This window comes from Hydra vulgaris, chromosome 08, assembly GCF_038396675.1.
Source record: "Hydra vulgaris chromosome 08, alternate assembly HydraT2T_AEP".
NCBI lineage: Eukaryota > Metazoa > Cnidaria > Hydrozoa > Anthoathecata > Hydridae > Hydra > Hydra vulgaris.
This window is the reverse complement of record NC_088927.1, coordinates 53,998,371-54,025,707: the sequence shown is the minus strand read 5'-3', so window position 1 is coordinate 54,025,707 and position 27,337 is coordinate 53,998,371. Positions and strand designations below refer to the sequence as shown.

The 27,337-nt window shown below is 28.0% G+C and overlaps 2 protein-coding genes across 3 annotated transcripts; both read left to right on the top strand.

Moving 5' to 3' along the window:
* LOC136083442 (intraflagellar transport protein 140 homolog) lies at positions 1-27,337 on the top strand. The gene is made up of 10 exons (XM_065802842.1): positions 1-60; positions 107-190; positions 636-742; positions 816-911; positions 15,153-15,207; positions 18,551-18,733; positions 18,811-19,011; positions 19,089-19,301; positions 22,431-22,597; positions 26,915-27,337. The coding sequence occupies exons 1-10, from the start codon at positions 1-3 to the stop codon at positions 27,027-27,029; spliced, it is 1,281 nt and encodes a 426-aa protein (XP_065658914.1). The 3' UTR covers positions 27,030-27,337.
* LOC136083974 (uncharacterized) lies at positions 23,921-26,920 on the top strand. 2 transcript variants are annotated; one of them, XM_065803948.1, is made up of 4 exons: positions 23,928-24,082; positions 24,439-25,893; positions 25,963-26,412; positions 26,658-26,920. In XM_065803948.1, the coding sequence occupies exons 2-4, from the start codon at positions 24,444-24,446 to the stop codon at positions 26,762-26,764; spliced, it is 2,007 nt and encodes a 668-aa protein (XP_065660020.1). In that variant the 5' UTR covers positions 23,928-24,082; positions 24,439-24,443; the 3' UTR covers positions 26,765-26,920. The 2 variants fall into 2 exon arrangements, with proteins under 2 accessions (XP_065660019.1, XP_065660020.1); XM_065803947.1 differs by having other exon boundaries at positions 23,921-25,893.

The window sequence follows — 27,337 nt, the reverse complement described above, 5'->3', positions numbered from 1 at the left end:
ATGGGTCTAATCTCTGTTTCTCTTATTTGTGAGGATAACATAATTATAAATGTTATATTAGTAATTACTTAAATAAATTACAGTTATATTATGTGTGTTAAATTAGGAAGAAGCAGAGCAGTTGTACAAGAATTGTCATCGATATGATCTTCTTAATATCTTTTATCAAGCTTCAAACAATTGGACTCAGGTTGTTTTTTTAATTATTAAAGTCAATTTATAATATAAAAGTTTTTAGTTTGTTGTTGTAACATTTTATTTTAATTTATTCTTGTATTCTGTAATTTCATTTTATTCTTGTTATCTGTTTTTTAATTAGTTCTTGAAACTTTTACTTTCAATTAGTTCTTGTATTCTGTACTTTCAGTTTGTTCTTGTATTCTGTAATTTCAATTTGTTCTTGTATTCTGTACTTTCAAGTAGTTCTTGTAACTTGACTTTCAATTAGTAATTGTATTCTGTACTTTCAGTTTGATTTTGTAACTTAAACTTTCATTTTGTTCTTGTATTCTGTACTTTCAATTAGTTCTTGTATTCTGTACTTTCAGTTTTTTCTTGTAATTTGTACTTTTAGTTTGTTCTTGTAATTTTCTTGTATTCAAATACAATGTCATGATAAAATATTTATGTAATAGGCTATTGAATGTGCTGAAAAGCATGATAGAATCCATTTAAGAACCACTTTCTACTGTTATGGACAATACCTTGAAGATCTGGGTAATAAAGAAGGTGCCGTTGAAAAGTATTTTTTTTTCAGTGTACAAATATTCATGTTAAATATATTAAAAGTTTAATAAAATTATTACCATGTTTAGTTTTGAAAAATCTGGTACTTTTTGCTTTGAAGTACCAAGAATGATGATGGATGATGTGGATGAACTACAAGCATATATTCTCAAAAGAAAAGACAGGTATGAGTTTTAGTTATTAAAAATTTTAATACGTTAATAATGTTTCTTTTGTTATTACCAGTTACTTTTAACCTGAGAATAAGACAACATGATATCTAATAAATAGAATTAATCAACATTATTAACTGTCTAATTCTGTTGAACATTATTAATATTATTTAATTAAAATTGCCAGTTGAACATTATTAATACAAATAACAATTTTTAAATTTTCAAATAAATCATATAGTTTAACAGCATGCTAAAAAAAAATGTTATAAAAAAAAGTCTGAAACTAACTCTTTTCAATTATAAAACTGTTCATAGATTTGTGTTTCATTCTTGATTTTTTTTTTCTTTTTTTTTTTGATGCCACGAATCTAAATGTTGAAAATACCTTTGATTGACATTAGCTTTATTGTAAAAACAGGATTATATAATAATTCCACATATTTCTAAATTCTATTTTAATGGCTTTATAAATTTGAAATTTTGTGCAAAGATAAAAGTTATCTCCATTATATTAAATTATCGAGTTGAAAAAATTAAAATGAAAAAACAAAAACAATAATTCGTTACATTGTGTTATATTAAAAAAAGACGGAATTGGGCAGTAGCTAGAGAGATCAGAGCAATCTTTAGATTTTTTAAAAATTACAACCACAAGAGCCATTTTTCAGCAGGCGAAAAAGTAAGATTCAGTCATTAACTTAATTTATTTAGCTTAGAGAGAAAATAATTTGTTCAGAGAGTATTAAAGAGAATCCTGGAAAACACTTGTTTCTCTGAAATAACACAATGAGTGTGATCATTGGATTCAAGTATCAGAAAAGGTCTTTGCAAAGAGATCTGGTATCTGGGATCTGGTAATCTCTGATCTATCTATAAACTATGTATGTGAGAAGAAATGTTATTACTACATTTTATTGCTCAAATATATTTGGGTGTTAAACCCTAATTCCCAGAGGAAAATTGAAAGAAATAAAAGCTTTAAGATTTGATATAATTAGAAACACTGATTATAAATACTTCAATAGATCAATGAAACTATTAGTACAATAGTTTTCTTTTTGTAACTTTTCAAAGGTTCAATTACTTATTAGATTGGTATTTAAAGAAGACTATATATATACATATATATATATATATATATATATATATATATATATATATAATATATATATATATATATATATATATATATATATATATATATATATCAGTCCTTGTTATGAGATTTTGCTAAGTAACTCAACTTTGCAATATTTTGTATTGTTAGAAGTTATATTGCGTCACTTGCGTCTTTTCAAGTATCACATTGTAATTAAAGTTATTTTATTAACACGTTAAAAATCAAACAGTTTTTTTTTTCTCACTATGACAAAAGTTACAAATAAAATCTAAGTTCCTATTTGAAAAATCATTTTTATTATTTTTTTCAAATATGAACTAATTTTTATTTTGAAAAATATATTTTTTTCATAAAATGTAAAATGATATTTGTTTATTTTCTTATAATTTTACAGTTGGTTTTTGGTTATTTTATGAACTGTTAATAAATTTTTTCTTATTTATTTTTGTGAACTCTTTTTAATAATGTTTTTAAACAATAAAGAGCTTTTTTTTATTATTTATCAGTTATCGATAACATATTCGTGATCATAATTTATTTTCATAAATTAAACAAACGTCATTAAAACTTTACGTTATTGAATTAACAATAAACAAAATATCTTATTAATAAGATATTTAAATCAAAATAAGTTGTGGAATTTTTAAACTATTATGAAAAAAAATAATTTTTATATTTAAAAGTAATTTATATATTTAATTCCTTAAGATGAAACTTAAAACACTTTTTTTTTTTTTAACTAATTTTTAACAACAAAAAAAAATTGTTAAACAAACTGTTTCTTTAACAAAAAATCTATTAGTTTATAATTACAGTTAAATGCTTTTACTTACAACTTTATTTATTCTGAATAAACGTTAAGGTAACGACATCAAAAGATAATTTAAATATTCTAAAAGATAAAGGTTTTTGCATAGCGCAAAACTGCTGAAGGCTTAGGCAAATTGCCTTTTCGCAAGCAAAATGTGAGCTGCGTAACGCTTCTTAACAAGGCCTGTATATATCAAGCGTTATGTTATTCTATTGTTATTTTATCCCATGCCTTCATTATAGCTTCTTTCAAGTTGTCTTTACGTCTAAATGCTTGTTTGCCAATTTTTCTGTCCAAAAAATACCACCAATTTTCTATTGGATTCAAGTCCGGACTATGAGATGGCCATTCCAAAAGACTGATGTTATTTGTGTCAAAGCATAACTTCATTTTCTCAATTGTTAAGAAGCATAATCTTATTGCAACTGTTGCTAGTGTGGTTGGTAGAGAACAAAAACGCAAGACCACTAGTGCAATTGATCAAAATATCATTAATGTCATCATTAATGTGAAAAAAAATAGATTTGTTTTGGCAGCTAAATAATAAATCATTTCTTAAACATGACATCTTTTTCCTATTATTATAATTCTAGGTTTTCTTTTTACATTATTACAACGATTTTTTTATAAATATCTTTATGATTTTTTATATCATCTTATTGACTTATAAAATTTTTATCTCCTCTCCCTACTGACTTGCTATGGTTTAGCTTTTAATGTTGTTTTAGCTAGTTATCAATGTTAAAAATTAACATTTTTGTAAATTTTTTGAAGGGAGTTAATGAAATGGTGGTATCTTGAAAGGGAGTTAATGAAATGGTGGTATCTTGAAAGCTTAGGTGATATGGAAGCTGCATTGTTTTTTTATAAACAATCTGAAGACTATTTATCAATGGTTCACATACACTGTTTTTGTGAAAATATGAAAGAAGCAGAGCAGCTTTGTCAGGATACTGGAGATAAAGCAGCATGCTACCATCTTGCATGTCAATGCAACGCCACACGTTACCATGGCAACGAAACAGCCGTGTGCCGGCAAATACTTGGAATTGTTATGTGATGACGTCATTGTGTTACCACGGTGATATAGACGACTGTAACAGACTGTAGAAGATTATAGAACTTAGTAGAACATTCTGGAAGCTCTAAATAATTATATAAGCGAGCTGCTGTCAGAGCTCAGTGTTGATAATGTGAATAGTTCTATGAAGTACTCTGCGTGTAACTGAGCTAATAAGGAACTACTGTAGCGAACTAAAGACGCTGTAAGTGTACGAAGTATAAGTAGTTGTAGCATTATCGTTAGGATACGGACTGGATTATCGAACTGTTATCAACATTGACTGGATTATCGAACTATAATTGGATTACTATACAGTTAAAGTATTTTATTAATTAAACGACTTTATTAAACGGATATTTACGCTCAGCTATCCGTAAAGTCGTAACAATATTATATGATGTCTCACAAGAAAAGTCATACCACAGTAACAAAGAACAAGAAGACTTGGACTAAAAATTTGGTGAGATTTCAAGAGTCACACAGAAGAAGAGGAAGCGTGGCTGTAGAAGAACATTCACTCGATGAAAAATCCAGAATACCACTTCAATTGCAGATCGTAGGAAGATACCAGTTTCTCGGAGCATATGTTAAAGGAAGAAAAGAACGAATAGACCAAATTTCTAAGGAAGTTACAATATTGTGGGACAATAAACTGAATTTTCCATGTGTGTCTGATCAAGTGATAAGAGCAAAGCTTATGAAGGTGCTGAAGGTCTATGATGAATGTGTCAAGCGTGGAAAATATGATGTTCTCAATGCATTATTTGACATCACGAAAGTGAATGGCCAGTGGTTATCCTCGGAAGATAAACGTCTATACCACCTACAAAAAGAAAGTAAAGGACAGGTGGGGTACTCAACAGGACAAGTGGCAAGTAAAGAAACCATTCACCCTTCCAAGAGAAGGAAAGTCCAGTCTGGAACAGCAATACCTTCCACATCACAAGTCCTGTCTACCACAGACAGTGGTACTGAATCTGAAAACTGCAAAAGTAAGAGTGAAGATGATGAAGACGACGACGGTGATAAAGACGATGATGAGGACACTCAGAAAAAAACTAGAAAGCACTACAAAAGTAAATTTGCTGTAAGTATGGTTACATCAAGTGGAGTTTCCACAAAGAAAGCTGCTAAAATAAGCAATGTATTATCACAACAAGGTATTGATATTCCAACTCCAAGTCAATCAGCAATTTACAAGTCCATATTCAAAGAGGCAGGTAAATTAAAAAAAGAAATGATACAACAACTTAAAATGGAACAGTGGTCCTTACACTTTGACGGCAAACGAATAGATGATAAGGAATATCAGGTAGTTGTACTTCAGAATGAAAGAACTGACGTGAAACTTGATGCACTGCGTTTAAAAGATGGCAAAGCTGAAACTGTTGCTGAAAAAATTGCCAAACTTATTGATGAATACAATTTGTGGAATTCAATTAAGATGATCATTACTGATACAACAAACGTCAATACTGGGAAGAGAAATAGAGTTGTTGTGAAGTTGCAACGTATGTTTAAATTAAAGGGTGTCACAATACCACAATTTATCGGTTGTCAGCATCACGTACTAGACAGGATTCTCCGTCTGGTGATGGACGAAGAACTTGGGGGTGATACCAAATCTCCAAACATTGAATACCCATTTGTGTCTGAACTGTTGAATAAGTATGATGAACTGAAGGATAAGTTTGTGAATGGAACTGTAGAAATTCTTGATAAATCAGGGTGGAGAGACTATGAAGAACAAAGAAACTTCCCTCTGATTCACTTTCAGAACATTCCTAATATGAGCAATGCCAGATGGAACTCAAGAGCCATTCTCGCCATTCTGGCGTTCATTCTTATGCCTGAAGCGAGAAAGAATTTGGAGAAGGTTTGCAGGTTCATTTCATATGAGTGGGCAGAACATTGGTTTAGTAGTCAAAAGTACAATGACAATGACTTCAAGAATTTATCTGATGTATTGAAGCCTTACAAAAAGGCATTGCAGTCATTCAAAAATCACTGGAAGAAAGAGCCATCCGTCATCGACATACCACGAAGTAATCAGATAGCTGAACGTGCAATCAAGGTGATGCAAGACCTGTATGCTTCCTGCAGAAAGAAAGACAAACTGCAACTTCGATTCATTCTAAGTAATAAGCGCTAGACTCTTTATGAGACGTGAGCATCATGTGACCCATGTACTAAACACAGTAGGCCTATAGACACAGACAGTTATGTATATTGTTGTACTAGACGCTTTGATACTGTTAATTTTGTAATACTTGTATAATTATATATCACATAATGTTTTTTGTTATATCACAGTACATGTTGCATAAATAAATAAAATAACAACAGGAGTATGACTCTTACAACATCTTCAGCCTTTAATATTCATTTACTGTACAAAAGTGTACCTATTGAAAATTCGATTTTTTGGTTTTGGGGTGACCTTTTTTCAAAATATGTCAAAATGAAACATCTATTCGTTCTTTTTACATAAAAGTTCATTGAATTACGATACAGGCCTAGTAGGTTGCAAAAAAGTCATATCCCTAATATATATATATATATATCATATTTTACTGATGCAGAAAATATTTAACAGATATATCTCAAAAAAGTATATTTAAAAAATATATTTATTCAATTGAGTTCACAGAAAACTTTTTGAAAATCTGTAAAAACAGTAAGTCTTTTATATATTTTTAAAGCAAATTTACTTACAATACATAAATGATATATAGTTGAATATGTAACAAACAAAAAAAACAAAAATGCAGCACAACACTTGTCATTGTTCTTAGAAAAAAATTAATGTTGAAGACTGCACATCTTTTGTAATGAAGGTACTTTTTAAAATCAGTTATAACAGCCGCCATTAACAGGAATGTAGAATTCAAGCACAAATTATAGTAAAGAAAACCATATTATAATAATTAAAAATATTTACTACCAATGGTGACAGTTAATGTGTATTAAAAAGTTGTGATTCCATAGTAACAGCAAGTTATTAATTAAAAAAAAATTTGAAAAAATCTCAAATTAAATAGAAAACAAATTTTTAAAAATTACTTTATTATGAAAACATTTTGATGACAGGATCAATTTCGAAATCAATTTCTTTAATGAAAAACCGATAATATCTCCTTCGAAAAGCAAAATTATTAGTAACACAAATGATAAAAAAAGAATTTGAGGTTTAAACAATTGCACTACAAGCCACAACACTTGCTTGGCTAATTTAACAGGCTAGCTCTACACTTACTGCAACACACAACACTTGAGTGGCTAGTTTTACGACCTTGGTCTACACGATTTTCTGTAGATAATAACATTAGTAACTTTTTAAAATCATTTATAACAGCAGGCAAAGCAGCAAAAACTTTTTATTTATTTTTAAATTTTTTTATCAAAAAATGCGATGTTTAATGGTAAAAAAAATATTTGTTTATAAATTAAGTTTATTTGTAAATAAAACATTACTTGTATATCATACTGTAAATCATTCAAAGATCCAGCTTTTGGAATTTTATATGGAATTTTTGAAACAATACTAGTTCATTCTTATAAAAATCTTGCAATTTATGAGTTTTTTACTAATTTAGTTAGATAATGCAATAAAATAATATTAAAATAAATAAAAAGTACAAATGATAAATAAAAAGTTCTATTAATAACTAAAAGTTATAACATACATACATACCTGTGAACTATGATTTTTTCAAAATAAAAAATATTAAGACTATCAATAAAGGACACATAACATTATTTGTGTAACTTTTTTCACCTATCATACCTTGAATTAGATGTTTATCAATTTTGAAAAACTATTAAATCCCCAAGTTCTTGCTCATGCAACATATAGTTGCCCATTAGAGAAACACGTTTTTTTTTAGATATACACCAACTATCAAATATTTGACTTTAATTCATTGTCATTTAATATGTCAATCTGACAGGAAACTGACAGAAAACACCTCTGCATCAATATAACTATTTTAAAGATCACTAACTTTCATTAGCGTGCCATTGCATAAGCAACAGCTTTGAGATTTCTAAGTAGTATAATTAAACAACCAATTTTCAATTTTAAACAATGAGGAGACATACCTGAAGGAGTTAAGCTGTTCCAAAACTCAACAGAAAAGTTGAGTTTTGAAACAGCTTAACTCCTTTTCCAGCTTAAAAAATTTGTTTCATTGAAGTCATCAGACAATAATGAAAGAAATAATATTCAATTACTTCTTCATTGATTGATAATGAAACTACATTAGTGGGTGTTAAAACTACATTAGTGGGTGTTAAAACTACATTAGTGGGTGAAAAATCTGCATTAGTGGGTGTTAAAACTGCATTAGTGGGTGTTGAAACTACATTAGTGGGTGTTAAAATCACATGTTTAATCATCTTGTTCAGCATCTTTAAATATCTTATCAACAATTAAGTCATTTTTTCTAATAATGCACTGATGCAGTATTTCAATTCATCCTTTAAAAGGATCCTCCTCTTTTACAGGTATTCTTCCACTACCAAGTTTTAATAGAAATTGGGAAAATTCTCCTTTCCCATCGTGTACTCTCATATTTCCAGTTTTTTTTTTTTCTCAACAGGCAGCATTAAAGTCACCACCAAAAAGAATGAATTTTCATTTAAATGAAAAGTTATTGTTGCAAACATATATATATTCTTTAAAGCATATATATATAAACCTCTACAATTTAACTCATTAGTTTAACAATAGGTTTACCATTAAAGTCAAAAATACTTATTATAAAAACAATGTTTTTATGTTTTAACCTCTATGTAACATAGAGGTTATCTGTTTTTCTGTTTTTTTTGTTCTTCAAGGTAAACTTGAAAACTATGTTGCTTAGAGAAAAAGTAAAAAATGAACTTTGTTTATAATCAATCTGAAAGGGATCTTAGCAAAAAAAAATTAAAAATAATCAATTTAATAAGGATTAATGATTGTTTTAGTGAGAGAAAAAAAAGTAAATGTTAAAAAAAAACTTCAACGTAATTTATTTGGTGTTAATTGGCGTCAAATTAATGTGTACAACTTTTAATTTGATATCATGAAAATCAGGTAGTATTCAGTTAAGATTAAAAATTTTAATGTTTAGTTAAGAAAAAAATTTAAATTAGATAATTAAAATATTTCTTTATTAAATTGTATTAATTAAGAAAAAATATTAAACTAATTTGCCTAATGTTGTTTTAAAAAAATGAAGCAATGTCAGTCAGTATATTTTAGTCTAAAGTAAAAACAAATTTGAAATAATTTTAAAACTAATTTAATGATTTTTAATATATATATATATATATATATAATATAATATATATATATATATATATATATATATATATATATATATATATATATATATATATATATATATAATAATAAAAAAAAACAATTCAAATGCTGTTGAGATAGAGCGCCAGGCAATATCTATGACTGCCAACATTGTTGTATAAGGTCACCTCTTAGTCTTTGAACTTCTAAAGTTGTTAAATCTAATATTTTTAGTCTTTGATTATGTCCTAGATATCTTAATTCTAGTATTAATTTAGTTGCTCTTCTTTGAACTTTTTTAAGTTCTTTGATATCTTTTTTATAATAGGGATTCCAAGCTTGAATCGCAAACTCCAAATGAGGTCTAATGTACGTGCAATAAAGCATTTTCATGAGGAGCTTATCTTTATACCTAAAAGTATTATTTAATATTGCAAGCATATTGTTTGCTTTACTGGCAGCATTCCTTTTTTGTCTCTCCCATTTCAAATCCTTGGATATATAAATACCTAAATCTTTTTGAGAGTAGATTTTTCAATTTCTTTTAGTTCACCATCATTTTACTTGAAATAAGAATATTTTATTACTTGCACCAAAATTTTACGTATTTCAAAGTTCAAACCCAGTTTCCATTCAACAGACCATTCATCAAGTTTTTTTATGTCATTTTGAAATGATTTTGAATCAACCTCAGTATAAATAGGAGCAATTATTTTATTGTCATCGGCATACAAACAACATTTATTAAGAAGTTTGCTCGGTAAATCGTTTATGAATATCAAAAAAAGGAGTGGGCCAAGTACAGAACCCTGTGGTACTCCACTTAACACATCAACCCAATTTGCCTTGCATTTTCCCATCACTACCCGTTGTTTCCTATTCGATAGAAATGATTCAATCCATTTAAGAGGCATACCAACAATACCAGAAGCATAAACCTGAGCACATAATTTCATGTGTGATGCTCTGTTGAATGCTTTTCGAAAGTTGGTATACAAAACCTCAATTGGAATACTGTTTAACAATGCGCTTGTTAAGGTATCAAGAAATTCTAGTAAATTCGTTGTGCAGCTCTTACCTTTCAGAAAGCCATGCTGTTCCTTTGCTAATAGCTTGTTTGTTATTAAATGCTTGATTATATTATCAGCAACTATTCTTTCTAATATTTTGCATGGTATTGATGTCAGAGATACGGTCTGTAAATTGTTGGTTTCAACTTACTCCCTTGTTTCAATATAGGTGTTATATTAGCCTACTTCCAAATATCAGGTAGAGTACCATCTTCTGTAGATTTTTTAAATATTAAATAAAGAGGATATGAAATTGATGAACTACATTGTTTTAGAACAAAAGGATGTACTAAATCAACTCCAATTGATTTTGATATATTAAGAGCCTTTATTCTTCTTTCTATTTCATTTTGTGTTATCTCAACAGCTTCTAATATCGTGTTTAGTTGACAGTTTTCAATATTTTTGTTTACATCTTTATCTTCTTCATATACAGAATGGAAATATTTATTAAATTCTTCAGCAATAGTCATTTGATCAGTGACAATTTTTCTGTCACTGTTCTCGATCAATGTAATTTGGCTTTTTACCAATTTTTTCTCATTAATGTACATATAAAGTAACTTAGGATTTATTTTACTATTATTATCAATCTCCCTCTCAAATGACTTAATGCTTTTCTTTATTTCGTTTCTGATTTCAATCTTTAAGTGATTATATTGAGTTTTATTTGATTCATGTTCCCAGTTTGTTGATTTATTTAAAAGCCACATTTAATTTTTTAACTTAATTTTTGATTTTAGAGCAGAAGTTATCTACTTTTTTTTTTATTATTAGTTTTTGAGTTTTCAATTACTGGAATATATTCTTGTGACACATAATAGTAATGAAACAGAAACAATTCATAGTGTTCATTGATTAATTTGTTGTTAAATTCCTTAACCCAATCGGCATTGTCGATATACTTTGAAAATAACTTGTAGTTACCTTTATGATACAATTTTATAGGCTTCTTAAGTTCATTACTCAGATTAGATTATTTTAGTATATACTTGCATTTTAATAAATGATGTCCTTGTTTTGTATATATTCAAATACTTTTAAAAAGCAGCATTAAATTTTTTTTTCAATGTTAATTCACCTCCCCAAGGCCGAGAAGGCCACTACAGAAAGGAGGCTACTTAATTGTGGTTATAACCCTCTCTCAACTCTATAACTCCAAAACATGAACCTTGACGAATAAGGCCACTGCGCATTCTCTTTAAAATCTTTTAAAAAAGATTTTAGCTTAACATGAATAATGTAGTTTTACGTAAATTCGTTCTTCGCATATGTGAAATGCAATTTCTGATCCTAACGGGTGAACAGTAAAATTTGAGATTTTTTTTGAAACGCTCTAACTTTGCAGTGGATCAATATTTTTTGATAAAATAAAAAACAGCTCTTAGATTTATGATCAAATAGTTTATTTATGAAGCTGCAATAGACTTGTTTCACCGATTCATCTTACAAAATCAAGCTTTCGATACACCCCTCCACACATATTCTGTACATCGTTTACATCTACTTTCTTCAAACAATACTCAATCCGTTGTTTTAATTCATCAACTGAAGTAGCCTGCCAATTGTTCTTATTAGCCGTTCCCTTCAAAATTGACCAAAAGTTCTCAACTGGACGAAGTTCAGGTACTGCAGGAGGATTATTGGCTTTTTGTACGAAAGTGATGTTTTTTGAGATCAAGTAGCTTGTCACTAATTTAGCATAATGGGCCAAAGCCAAGTCTGGCCAAAGCACAAATTACCCTCAGGATGATGTTTTTTAATAGAAGGCATCAGTCTTTTGATAATGCACTCTTTCAAATACACATTTTGTTTGACAGCAAGGCCCAAAGGAACAAAATAGGGTGTTGAGATGTCTCAAGGTGAAATTGCTAACCATACAAGCATTTTCTTTTCAAAATTTGCCTTGGACTTGTATTTCACACCACAAGAAACTGCTTTTGGATTACTTGACCAATACCCAATGTTTGGGTTCTTATCAGAGTGAGAAAATGTGAAGTATGATTCATCATTGATTATGAAATCACACACATAACATTTTCTACACAATCTGCCACAACATGTTTGTAACTTGCTCAGGAGTATGGCCTGGAATGGTCTGTTTTCTTCAGTAAACAATATTTGTGTGTTGCTGAATTGTATACACAACATGAGATTGGCTGCACTTGAGCTTTCGAGCAATTTGTTGGGTGGAAATGCCTGAATGACCATCAGTCATGCTTTTCAACTTGGTAATTTTGGTTTTAGTCATTATTTTAGCTGTTCGACCAGAACCAACAACATGAATTTTTGATTTGCCTTTTTCCCACATTGAAATGTATCTGTATATGCTTGCTCTTGGGTGATTTTCTTTCAAAAAATGATCCATGACGACTTTTCTACCTTCCTTGAAATGCGAATCACAATACCTGTACACATGAGCAATCAAACTTTCACGCTTCATTTTGATGTAGATTACAAAATATTAAGAATATTTTCATAAAACTTTTCCAGCAGCAGGCACAGAGAGTGGGCTCTAAATAGAAACAATAAATGAATCAGTGCACAATAAAAATTCAAAAATAAAAACCTTTAAAAAAATCTCATATTTTACTGTTCACCCGTTAGTCAGTGCTCAGTTTCTCCACATTCACCCTTAAGTTCTACTGATCATGGTTTGATCAGAAGAACTTAAGGGTGAATGTGGAGAAACTGATCACTGACTGGGATTCTTTCTGTGATTTTTCTTTCTTGTGATGGCCCTTGGGTAGAAGTCTTTTGTCTTCCTGCTGACAAATTTTGCTTCTTAAATGACTTCTTGGACTTTGGCTGGTAATGAATTTTTTATTCCCTCTTGACAATTCCAACTCAAGTCTCACTCTTCTGCATGGTTTTACTCTCATTGTGCTGCTGCAATTTCCAATCTTAACTATTACTTCCATATCCATCACCAAAACTATTCTCCAGTAAACAGACATCTGTTTAATATTGCTAAAAATCATTGTAAAAAGGTTTTGTCTAATGCCAAAGCCTGCAATTCTCAGATCACAAAATCTTGTATTTCATCTCAAAAATTAGGCTCCCGACACTTCTGGAGAATCTTAACAATAAGGGAAAATCTGTTATTCCACCTCTCTTGTATGATTCAGATTTTGTTACCTCACCTAAAGACCAAGCTGAATTGTTTGCTAAGAACTTTTCATCAATCTCATTTCTTGATTTCACTAATCACATCCTACCTGACATAGTCGACAAACAGGTTGATCCATTGCTTGACATTCGTATCACTACAGCTTCTGTATCTAAAGTGGTTTTCTGCTTAGACTCTTCTACAGCTTATGGTCTGGACAACATACCTGTTATATTTTTGTAGAAGTGTTCTCCAGAGCTGTCGTCTATACTTTCAAAACTATTTAACAAGTGCTTAAAAGAGTCTAGTTTTCCAGTCTGCATCTATTATCCCTATGTTTAAAATGTCTGGAGAAATATCTGACTAGTCTAACTACCATCTCATTAGTTTTATTCCTATCATAAGTAAGGCTTTTGAGTCTTTATTTAACAAACACTTTATTTCTCATCTTGAGTCTAATAATTTACTTTCTAATCAGCAATATGGATTTCAATATTCTCATTCTACTGCTTATTTGTTAGCAGTAATAATCAATTGGTTTTATTGTCCATTATATGGACCTAGAGAGGTTAGGGCTATCGCTCGCAACATTTCTAAAACTTTTGATAAAGTTTGGTAAACTAGTCTTCTCCATAACTTCTCTTCTTACAGTGTATCAGGTAACATCTTTAAGATTATTGAATCCTTCCTTACCAATCGTAGTATAAAAGTTGTCCTCAATGGACAGCACTCTTTATATCCTGTAATTTCAGGGGTTTCTCAAGGTTCAATCCTTGGCCCTATACTTTTTTAAATTTACATTAACGATCTCCCAGAAATTCTTACATCTAAAGTGCTATTGTTTGCTGATGTACTACCATTTATTCTTGTCTTGATAAGAACCCCACACTCTCTGGTTGCTTGGAGGGGACTTTGAGCTTGAAAAGGTTCTCACTTCTACTACAGAATGGGGCTCTCAGTGGCTGATGAAGATAAAACTCATTTTTTTTTAGCTAATTGTTATTGCAGCAATCTGGATCTTCCTATATTTATGAACGGTTATGTACTCGAGGCATCTACCCATTGTCTTCTCTAACTTCAAATCTTTTTTGGAAACCATATATCAAATCAATTGCAAAATTAGCTTCTAACATGCTAAGGTTGCATCTCTTTATCATGCTTGCCACTCTCCTACTTCGGGTTCTATTCTTTGTCTCTATAAATCTCAAATTCTTTCTTGTATGGAATACTGTTGCCATATCTGTAGCGGATCTTCAAATGATGCTCTTTCGCTTTTAAACCATTGTCGAATCTTTGTAATATTGCTTCTTTTTCTCTTTTATATACTATTTTTAATACTACAATGGGTGCTGCTCTAAAGAGTCAACGCCTCTTGTGCCATCTACTAAAATTTACTCTTGTGTTACTCATCATTTAATTAAGTGTTATCCTTTTACTGTGAATGTTCCTAAGTGCTCCAAAAATCCTAGTTTGTCTAGTTTTTTTCCTCAAACTTCATTTTTTGGAATTTGCTTCCTTCATCTTGTTTTCCTGATTCATATAATTTGCAACCTTTTAAGTTGCCTGTTAATCGTTATCTTGTTTATAAACCTCATTTTTTCTCTTCCAGTGGTTGCTTTCGGCCTTGTTGCACTATATATCTTATACTGGTATATATAATATATATATATATATATATATATATATATATATATATATATATATATATATATATATATATATACATATATATATATGTATATATATATATATATAAATTATTGACCATATAATATTGATTTCTTTTAAAGGTATTTTGAAGAAAAAGGAGGTATGGATGATAAAGCTATTGCACTGTATCACAGGGTTTGTAGTCTATTTCTTTTTCTTTATTTTTATTTTACATATTTACTTTTAAAGGATGAGGGAGGCACACTTTTTTAAATTGTTGTAACCCTCTCTCAACCTTAAACTCTTGTTACACAATAATAAACAAATAAGTTTGCTGCACTGAGAATTGTTTTGAGCTCTGTACTTCTAGGTATTTGGCAGACTAGAACTCTGTACCTCCTTTATGATGGAAGCATTCTACTACTATGCCACTATTTTAATAAGTTAAATATATGATAATAAGTTCAACTTGATGACCTGAAAAATAAAGGCGACACAAGCATGCAAGTACACATAATAAAAAAGCATGGACAACACAATTTTGCAAGTGCACATCAAAAGAAAACATCTAAATTAAGCCTTCAATTAATTGATATTAATTGATACTTTAATTAAATGAAATACTAACTGCACTATAGTTTCATATTTAGACTTAGTACAAAATGACCATGGTGAGTACAACCAAAGTATTTATAGCTCTAAGAAATATCATTACAAATATAGTAATTACAACCAAAGTATCTATATCAATAAAAATTTCAATATAAATATAGTAAATACAACCAAAATATGTATTTATATTTCAATATAAATGTAGTAAGTACAACCAAAGTATCTATAGCTCTAAGAGATATTAATTCAAGAAAGTAGAACTTTTATGTTTACAACAAAAAGTTAAAAATATTCTCTGATCCTTTCAAGGACTTCATTTAAACAATGATGGAAACATTTTTTTTTAAATAATGAAGATTTTTTATTATTAAGATTATTAATTTTATTAAGATGTTATTCTTAACATATATTTTATCATCAACTTCATCTTTAGGATTATCATCTTCATCTTTAGGATTATCATCTTCATCTTTAGGATTATCATCTCAATAATTGTCATTATCATCAACAAAACTGAAAATCAAAACAAATAAATTTAAATGAATTACAATTTTGTAAAAGTTGTATGAAATATCCATGTAATAAAATCTAAATTGCATCCTAGCAACTCAGCAATTAAGAATATAAATTTTAATTTAAGTTATTACTCAAATAATTATCTAACATGCATAAAGGAAGACCTTGCAATAAATATATAGACAGATACAAACTTTCATTATCTATAATTCTTGAATTCATTCTTTCAATAATAAAATAGTAAAATTATTCAATTGAAACAACAAAAGCCAAGAGAGCTTTTAAATTGACAAAAAGCTCTTATCAATAAATCCATTAAAAAATAGAAAATAGAAGATAAAACAAAATATCAATAGTTTAACTGCACTTATGATCAACTTGACATTTTTATGGTAAATGCAAATACATACTTTATGCTTACCTTATATGTATCTTATGTACTATTTTTATTTTATACGTGTTTAAAAAAAAAACAAATGCTTTTGCATGTAAGATCTTTTTTTAACAGTTTAACATTTCATTGTTGAGCTTGTTATAATTCATTATTTATAACGAGCAATTTTTAAATTTCACGTGATGCATTTTATGAAGACTTGCATTTTAGGAGGACTTTTCATAAAGGTTAAAGAGTCAAGATTTTCTTTTTTCATTATCTTTATTTTCATAATTTCAGCTGCTAACCAGTTCTTCTTTTGTTGTTTTGAGTTTGTCACATATAAAACCATAGAAAAAATTCTGAATTATATTTATATGAATCTCATTACATACTTTTTTATGTACAAGACTTAAAAAAAGTTTAATCATTTTGAAATTGAATTTTGATATAGAAGCTTAAATTTTTAAGTGTTTTTTAATTGTTTTTGAATTCTACTTTTCCATAAAAACCTTGATTAAAAGCAGAAAAAATGACTTAATAAATTGAAAACAATCAAAAGTGTGGAACTGGTAATGAAGTTGTATGAACAAATGAATAAATGAACAATGAAAATGAACAATGAAGTACTTTAAGAGAATAAAGATAGTTTTGAGTCAACCTTTATGATAAAAAGCTTTTTTTTATCCACCTTAATTACATAACTAGTCATTAGAATGACACCTTAATTACATAACTAGTCATTAGAGTGACACCTTAATTACATAACTAGTCATTAGCGTGACACCTTAATTACATAACAAGTTATTAGAGTGACACCTTAATTACATAACTAGTCATTAAAGTGACACCTTAGTTCAATAAAAAATAAAAGAACAAAAAGAAATAAAAAAGATTTAAAAAAATAAAAAGAACAACAATAGTATTTAAAATATATTAAATATTTAAAATAGTAAGACTAATATCAGTGGATGAGCTGATATGAGAGATAATGAATGAGAAAACACAATGTTTCATGAGATATGATCAGAAGGATGGTAAAATATAAAAATAAAACAAATGGATATATTTAAATATTAAGATGAAATATCATTTGAATTATAGCAACAAATGTAATAAGCAACAACATTGCAAAAATAAAAAAATGATAAAAAATACACCACAGTAATACAAAAATAATTCATAAATAACATTATTAATGCAATAAATTTTGCAAGAATGTTGACTTCTCAACTTTTTGTTGTAAATGACTGCCAATACTTTCATAATTTTTATCAATTTAAAAATTAAACCATCATTTATAGATGTGAATATTTGACATGGTAATACTTACAAAAATAATAAAGTACAAAAAAAACTTTATTCTTTTAATAAGCTATTACCAAGGAAAAATTTATAATTTCCAAAACGTTAAAAATAGAAAAACATTTGTTATTTTTAAATCCTGAAATAACAAACATAAATCTTAAAAAAGTAGGAAGCTATTTTGTGAAAAAGCCAAAACATCAAACAGTTGTTTTTTCATATTTTCAGAAATCCTGTTTGCCCTCTCTTACCTCTCTCTATTTACCCTCTCTTATTTCCCTCTATTTAACCTCTTTTACCTTGCTCTATTTACCCTCTCTTACCTCCCTCTGTTAACTCTCTCTTACCTCCCTCTATTTAACCTCTTTTACCTCCCTCTACTTACCCTCTCTTAACTCCCTCTGTTAACCCACTTTCCTCTATTTACTCTCTCTTATCTCCCTCTATTAAGCCCTTTGTACTTCTTTCTATTTAACGTCATTCCTCTCAGAAATTTTCGGTACCAAGAAAATGTGAGTGTCATGTTTAAGGTGATTAAACTTTAATATGTCCAAGATTACTTAAAAATGTTTCTCTGTGTATCAAAAACCAATTTTAAAATACCTACTGATATTTTTGGTAAAACAATGAAATTCAGCTATTTATAAGAAACTATAATATAGAAGTTTTAGCTTGTATGACTGTTACATTTTTATTTATTTAATATTGTGTTTTTAATTTATTCTGATTCAGGGAGGAAGTGTTTCAAAAGCTATTGATATTTCCTTCAGTTCAAAGCAGTTTGGTGCTCTGCAGTTAATATCAGATGATCTTGATGAGAATGTTGATCCACAAGTACTACATAAATGTGCAGATTTCTTCATAGAAAATGATCAGTTTGACAAAGCAGTCAACCTTCTTATTGCTTCAAAAAAGGTGAAAATATGGATTTTTTTAGAAAATTAAAATTTTTGTTTGAGTTTTTTTTTATTTCATAATTTATTCTTATTTAGTTTGAAGAAGCACTTCGAATGTGCTTTGATCATGATATCCAAATAACAGAAGAAATTGCAGAAAAAATGACTTTTCCCAAAGAACACTCTGATGCAAAATATCGTTTATATTTACTTGAAAAAATTGGAGAATGTGCATACAAACAAGGTTCTTTTCACCTTGCCACAAAAAAATTTACTCAGGCTGGAAACAAGATGAAGGTTACTGCATCAAATTTTTATTATTTTAACATTTTCCTGTTTTTGGTTTTGTTATATGTTTATAATTTATTTCTTAGGCTATGAAGTCGTTATTAAAATCAGGAGATACAAAAAAGATAGTATTTTTTGCTGGTGTATCAAGACAAAAAGAAATATATGTAATGGCTGCAAACTATTTGCAGTCTTTAGATTGGCAGAAAGATCCAGAAATTCTAAAGAATATTATTAGTTTTTATACTAAAGGACGTGCTCTTGAATCATTATCAACATTTTATGAGTCTTGCGCTCAGGTATGTTTTTTTGCTCTACAAATATATCAGGGGAAAGTGGGGTGAGAATGAATGTTCGTTTTCATGTTGTGTTTTTTTCCATAAAGTACCATAAAATTTGTGTTGAATTTATAGACTAATGAATTGTCATGGTTACAAAACTAATTACTTAATCATTGAATTAAAATCATGGTATTAATTTTTTAATGTGACACTGTTTGTTGCATCATCCTGCGTCGGGATGGTATGGGACAAGGTTGGAGTGAACTTAGAAAAAAAAATTTTTAGGTGTTTTTTTATTTACTCTTTTCTAATCATAATATACCATAAGATACCAATATTCATAATATACCATAACATATCAATTTGCATAATTTATTTATGTTAAGCAAAATAAAATATTTTAAGAGTCACTTTACTTTTCTTATATTGTTTTATTTATAATTTTTTTTTCCATAATAAAAAAACATTAACATTAAATAAATATTGAGATCTTATAAACATAAAAAATAAATGTCTTTTCGATTTTTTCTTTTTAACAAAAAAAAAATTTATTATAAAAATAAAAATATAGTAAATTTAAGCAGGAATGAATTTGGACAGTTTCCCATTTCATTTCACGCACCCTAAAATTTTAGTACTTGATACTAAGAAAACATCCAATAAAAACCTTTCTAAGGTTAATTACATTTTCCGGTAGATATCTATTTCAAGTGGTTTTAAAATCCTATAATTGGGATTTTTTATATTTTTCACATGTAAGATTTTATATTTCATTGTTTTACATTTACACACAATCTAACAATAAAAGTAGAAAAAATACTTGAAATAAATAAAAATCAAACAGAGAGATTTATGAGTTACAATTATTTTACTCATTTCAAGTGTTTTTTTATCTAAAAAAAAGTCTACTTTTATAGTTAGATTTTGTGTAAAATGAAATATAAAACAATTTTTGGATAAAAGTTTAGGAAATAATAACAACTACACTTAGAGTGTTTAATTAATGGTTTGTTCTAAGAGGTTGTTTTTTTTAATTAATTAAATAATTATTTTTTTATTTAATTGTTAAAGGTTAGGGTCTCATTAGGGGACACCAACCTATGATTACCAATAGAAAAAAATTTGTAGTAAATTTTTTGCTACATATTAAATTCTTTTCTAATCAATCTTTTTTTTGATATTTAAAAAAAAGATTAAATTATTAAATAATTTCTCAGTGTAAAAACACTTTATCAAGAAAAAAAGTTTGAACTTTAGTAAAAAAGGTTAAAAACTTCAAAACAAAATACCAAAATGTTCTAAAACTCATGAAGTGTGCAGAACATCTGTTTACACCATCTGCATAAAGAAAACCAATGGCAAATGACAAAACTTTACCAACAAAAGTATGTTTAATTTTCCAGATTAAAAAGAAAAGAAAAGCATCCTTTCAATTATAAAGATTTAACAGCAAAGAATCAACAGGTAAATCAAAATATTGAAAAGTATTGCATCATGTGTAGTCATAGAACCTTTTTGTAATCATAAAACCATTAACTGTACGATGACTGTTAAGAGAACTTTTGTCAGCTCAAAGTATAGTGCATATTCAGCATAGTTTTGTGAGCATTCTAACATAAAAATGAGGAACTTGGATTAACTCTAAATCAAGTTAGCTTTGATAGTATTGTAAGAAATAAACTTTCAGCTGAAGTTTGTTGAAGCTGGAAAAAAGCTAAATGGCCACTTTACTGTCACAAGCCTAAGTGAGGTTGAAGAGAAATGTCAGATGTCAAAACTTGCAAATATTATTATGGCATACATTTCCACTGCTATAAGCATCCATACTGTTAGTATGATGTTGGCTCCTCTAAACTATTGAACCGTGGTCAGCTTAAAACTTTTTGTAAAATAAATATAGTGATAAAATCTTATAAGTTCTGGCGAGACATAAATTGTAAAAAAACTTCAAGAATGTTATCCATTAGCCATTGCTTGAGTTTCCTGGTAACAAGCTTTTGCTTGAAGTTATTCTACCCATGGAGCTTCATTTGCTACTTGGGGTAGTGAATCATTTTGTCAAATTACAAAACATCATTGCATATTCCAATTCGACCTTATTATGGAGGGCATTTTAATGGTAATTTTAAATATTATGGAGGGCATTTTAATGGTAATGATTGAGTAAAGCTTTTTAGAGAGTTGTATCCTTTAAAGAATCTCTCTGAAAAAAATCAGCTTCTATCAATCTACTTTGTTCATCTATACCTTGCTTTGTTCAGAGATGTTGTCAAATAATAACTTGGATCCTGATTTTGAAAAAAATCTTTCTGTCTCAGTCACACAAAAAGTACATGTTATTTTCCATCATGTACCACAATTTTTAAAAAAAATTATCATTGGTTCAATTAGTAAACAACAACACTATTTAATGTCAAACCACACTGGGAGAGATACAAAAACCACACTGGGAGAGATACAAAAACCACACTAAGAGATAAAAGACATACTTCTCATCTTGATTTTTCAAAAAATCAGGAAAAATAAGTGGAAAATAAATAAGTGGAAAATAACCTCATTGAAAAATTATGTAATTCCCTAAAAAAGCCTTTGAATTAGACACTGACAGGTATATTTTACGGTCTAAACTTTTAACTAAAGAAATTGTTTTACATTTCATTTTAAACAAAATCTAACCCTACTAGTGGAAAGAAATGCTTAAGTTTAGTAAAAGTCTTTAAAAACTTAAATATCTCTCACAGATAGTAATTTAAGATTTAAAAACTGCATAAATAAAAATAAAAGCAGGCAATACATGAGTATTTACTATTAGTGATGTTTTTGAAGTTCAAGAAACTTGTTGAATTTTCATATATGGGATTTCATATATGAAAATTCATATAAGTATTACTGAAGCGGCCTTCTAGACCTTGAGGAGGTGAACTAACATTAAAAAAATATATACATATATTCACAAATAATTTGCAAAAAAAAATCAACTCTTCTAAAATTCAAAAGCACAGAATGTTAAGTAGTAAATAGAAATTTATAACTAATTAATTTTTACGTTTAAATTTTCTCTTGAGATATTCCCATGTCCTCATCTAGTCTCATCTAAACTTTTTGATTTTTTAATAACTACCTTTATATAAATGTACTATTATTCAGGTTGAGATAGACGAGTTTGAGAATTATGAAAAAGCGTTTGGTGCACTTACTGAGGCTTACAAGTGTCTTTCAAAAGCTAAACCAAAAAATGTTACGGTTCAAGAAGAAAAACTTGCATTAATCAAAATAAAATTAACTCTCATGAAAAAATATATACATGCAAGAAAGTGAGTTTTTTCAGCGTATATGAATGTATGTGTGTATATGTATGTATATATATATATATATATATATATATATATATATATATATATATATATATATATATATATATATATATATATATATATATATATATATATAAATAGATAGATAGATAGATAGATAGATAGATGGATATATATATATATATATATATATATATATATATATATATATATATATATATATATATATATATATATATATATATATATATATATATATATATATATATATATATATATATATATATATATATATATATATATATATATATATATATATATATATATATATATATATATATATATAGATAGATATATATATATATATATATATATATATATATATATATATATATATATATATATATATATATAGATATATAGATATATAGATATATATATATATATATATATATATATATATATATATATATATATATATATATATATATATATATATATATATATATATATATATATATATATATATATATATAGATATATAGATATATAGATATATAGATATATAGATATATATATATATATATATATATATATATATATATATATATATATAGAAAAAGATATAGATATATATACATATATATATATATATATATATATATATATATATACATACATACATACATATATATATATGTATGTTATATAAATTATGTTAGTGTATTTTACAAATAGAGTGCTCAATGTTCTTAAAGAACAGAGCAATAATAAATTAGTAAAAAACACTTATCTAACTTTTATCTTCTACTTTAAGTTTAACCATTGCTGGATCATCAGGAAGAGTTCCTTCTTGGATATATATAACTCTTCCAGATGGTCCAGCAATGGTTAAACTTAAAGTAGAAAATAAAAGTTAGATAAGTGTTTTTTACTAATTTATATATGTATGTATATATATAGAATTATGTATGTATGTATGTGTATACATATATATATATATATATATATATATATATATATATATATATATATATATATATATATATATATATATATGTATACATACATACATATATATAGATATATATATAGATATATTTTTTTAGAGAGTATTCGAGCACTCCACAGTGGGCCAGGTGGTAGACAAAACCTCAAAAAAAAAATTTCGAAATACTTCCAACTACTTAGTACATTATATTTATAAGAGCATAATGTATGGTTTAAATCATTATTTGTAGTTTAATTGTACATCATAAATGTACAATTATTATTTACAATTGAATATAATGATGAATTAATTTTTTTTTTTTTTTTAATATACCATAACAACATAACTATAACAACAAATAACTTTTAAATTATTTAACATATGCGAAATTAATTGACATATTATTAAAATTTAATTTGATAGCTTTTCAAAAAATACCATAACAAATTCCAAGGTCTTGTATTAAAGTCACAGTTTTATTTTGAAATATAAAGGTAAGATTCTTGTTTATAGTATAAAAATATTATGTTAAAAGTGGCTCATATAGTTTAGAACCTGCTGGAACAGCATATTAATGTTAGAATAAGTTAATACAATATATGTACAGCCTGTTGGTGCTGTTTTATTCTGCTCATAGCTGCCCCTTTAGGTTTGGTAAACATTTAAAAAATATATATTGTTGTAAAATGCTATTCGCGACAAACCTATTTTTTGGTTTGTTGTCATTATTAGGTGTTGTGCTTATTGTACTGGCCTAATTAAATATATCTGAAATAAAAATAATGGCCATATTCATGTTATATTAGTTTATAGTGGTTGCACTAATAATTTTAAATTAATTTTTTTGTAGTTGATATGAAGATAAGTGATGTCCATAACCGTATACGGCATGACCAACTAAATCCGAGTGATAAATCATTTTCTTTGTCTGTAGAAGCTATTTTAGTCTCTATGAATTTGGGTTCTACTGGGTGTGCTGCATTTTTAAAAGTTTATCAAAAGAAATGGAAGGATGCAAACCGAGGAAACATAAAGTTTGAGAGTAAAAATAAAAATTGGTTGACTCAGGACTTTAAATCTACATACAGTAATAATATATCTAAGCCTGATAATTCTAGTCAATTACATAAGATTGGTGGAAGACCAAGTTGTTCCTTTAAAGTTGCTTCTGACAAAACCAAAAGGAGAAGACTTAATGATATTATAAATAATTTTTCTAGTGATGAGTTGCTCCACTCAGCAAGGCTTAAATTAAGAAATGAGTATAATTATGAGGCTGCCAAGCAAGTTGCTGAGATATCAGAACCTTCTAGTCAATTTAAAAAGTATACACCTGATGAAGGTCTGGCATTAATTATAGATGGTGGCATGTCAAAATCAACCTACCAACTTATGAGAAATGGAGCTGAAGAACGTGACTGCCATATATATCCTTCATACAACAACATAAGATTGTCCAAAGCTAAGTGCTATCCAGAGAACATCTTTGTTGATGATTATTCAGCACATGTACCACTACAAGAATTATTAAAACATACAGTAAAAAGACTTTGTGAGGTGCAAGCTCCTGTGATCAGCACAATGCTAGATGGTTTGACCCGGTTGACTTTGCGTTGCAAGGCTGGGTTTGATGGGGCTACTGGGCAAAGCATGTACAAGCAAATTAGTAGTGAGGAAGCTGGAGATCGTAACTTAAAAAAAGAAGAATCTCTGTTCATTACCTGCTTAGCACCACTAGAACTCAGTGGGTTCTGTAATAACAAAAAAGTACTATTATGGCGAAATGAAAAGCCATCATCTACTGCATATTGTCGTCCAATAAGATTTTCTTTTCAAAATGAAAGCAAAGCAGTTGTTATAGAAGAAGCAAAATATTTAGAATCTGAAATCAAAAAATGTGGTGTTTTTAATTTTACTTTTAATGGAAAGGAACTGGTTGTCAAAAGTATTATTGAACTGACCATGATTGATGGCAAAATTCAAACTATTCTGTCTCATGTGACTAACTCAACTCAATGTTGCTCTGTGTGTGGTGTGTCTCCAAAAAACATGAATAACTTAGAAATGGTGCTGAAATTGGACAATTCTAATAATTTAGAATTGAAATATGGTCTTTCTAGCCTGCATGCCTGGATTAGGTTTTTTGAGATGGTATTGCATATTGGATATAAACTAGAAACTCAAAAGTGGCAGTCTAGAGCTATAGAAGATAAAGAAAATGTTATGCAAGTGAAGAAACGTATACAGACAGAATTTATGAACCAAATGGGACTAGTTGTGGATTTCCCAAAAAGTGGAGGATCTGGTAAGTGAAATTACATAAATACTTTTATATAAATCATCAGGTTAACTATCACATATATACAATTTGTAGGTACCAGTAATGATGGTAACACTGCCCGACGAGCCTTTGCAAACTATCAATCAACTGCCAAAATTTTGAAAGTAGATGAAACTCTTTTATTTTATTTTTACATCATACTAGTCACTTTATCATCTGGATTTGAAATTGACACTGTCAAATTTAAAGAGTTCTGTATTACTGCTCTTAAACTTTACATATCTAAGTATTCCTGGTATTACATGGCACAATCAGTACACAAAATTTTAGTTCATGGCTATGCCATCATTGCTAGACAGTACTTGCCAATTGGACTGATGTCAGAGGAGGCCCAAGAGGCCTGTAACAAGGATTTTAAAAAGTTTAGGGAAGATTTCAGTAGAAAGACTTCCAGAATTGACACAAATCGTGACCTAGTTAACAGTCTACTTGTATCTAGTGATCCTGTCATAACATTATTAAGAAAGTGTCATAAAAAAAATGGTAAGAGTTTAAAAAAATACCCCAGTGAAGTTTTGGCTTTGCTGAGGGAATCAGCTCCACCTTCTTCTTTTTCTTTGTAGCTAAACACAATTTGTTGTTTGATTTTTAAAAAAGGTTGATATTGAAAAAAATATTTTTTTACTACCTAAGCCAATTAAATGTCTTTTATTTTATTAAAAATTAAAATATTCTTGTTAAAAATAAATATTATTTCATATATAATGATTATTTATATATCTAAATAGGTTTGTGGACCAATTGGGTAATAATTAGGTTTTGTCCACCACTTCCCATATACCTGGCCCACTGTGCACTCCTGATGAAAGCGTCAGCTCTTGTGAATTGCTTTTAGAAGATCCGGATGTTAATGTAGCAATACAAGTTAAACATATTTATGCTTTCTTAATAGAGCATTACGTTAATGTTCGTAACTATAAAAAAGTAAAAATATTGTTTTATTAAGTGTTTTTTGTAGCTAATTTTATATTGCATCGTTTTGTAGAAGTTTTGTAAAACTTGAAAAAGTTATTTCTAAAGGGCATATTCAAAAAATGCATACAGAACTTGGAATCGCATTAAAACCAACTAAAGACAAAGAAAACAAAAGACAAAGATAAAGATCCAGAGGAAGAGATAGATGAAGAAGATGGATACATTTAGTTATAAAAGATGAAAAGATGGATGCGTTTAGTTATAAAAACGTTTTTTTTTTTTTCAGGATTAAGAACATTGAGGATTTGATTTTCTTTTCTCATAAAAAGAAAAGGAAATTGCAAATCAATAGTTTTAGTTACGTTGATATGCGCCCACGTACGCACACAGCTTTTTAATTTAAAAAAACTATAATTTATTTGTAAATTTTTATTGTAAATAAGAATATTCAGTGAAGATTTTTAAAACATTTAAGATATATAATATAGAAATA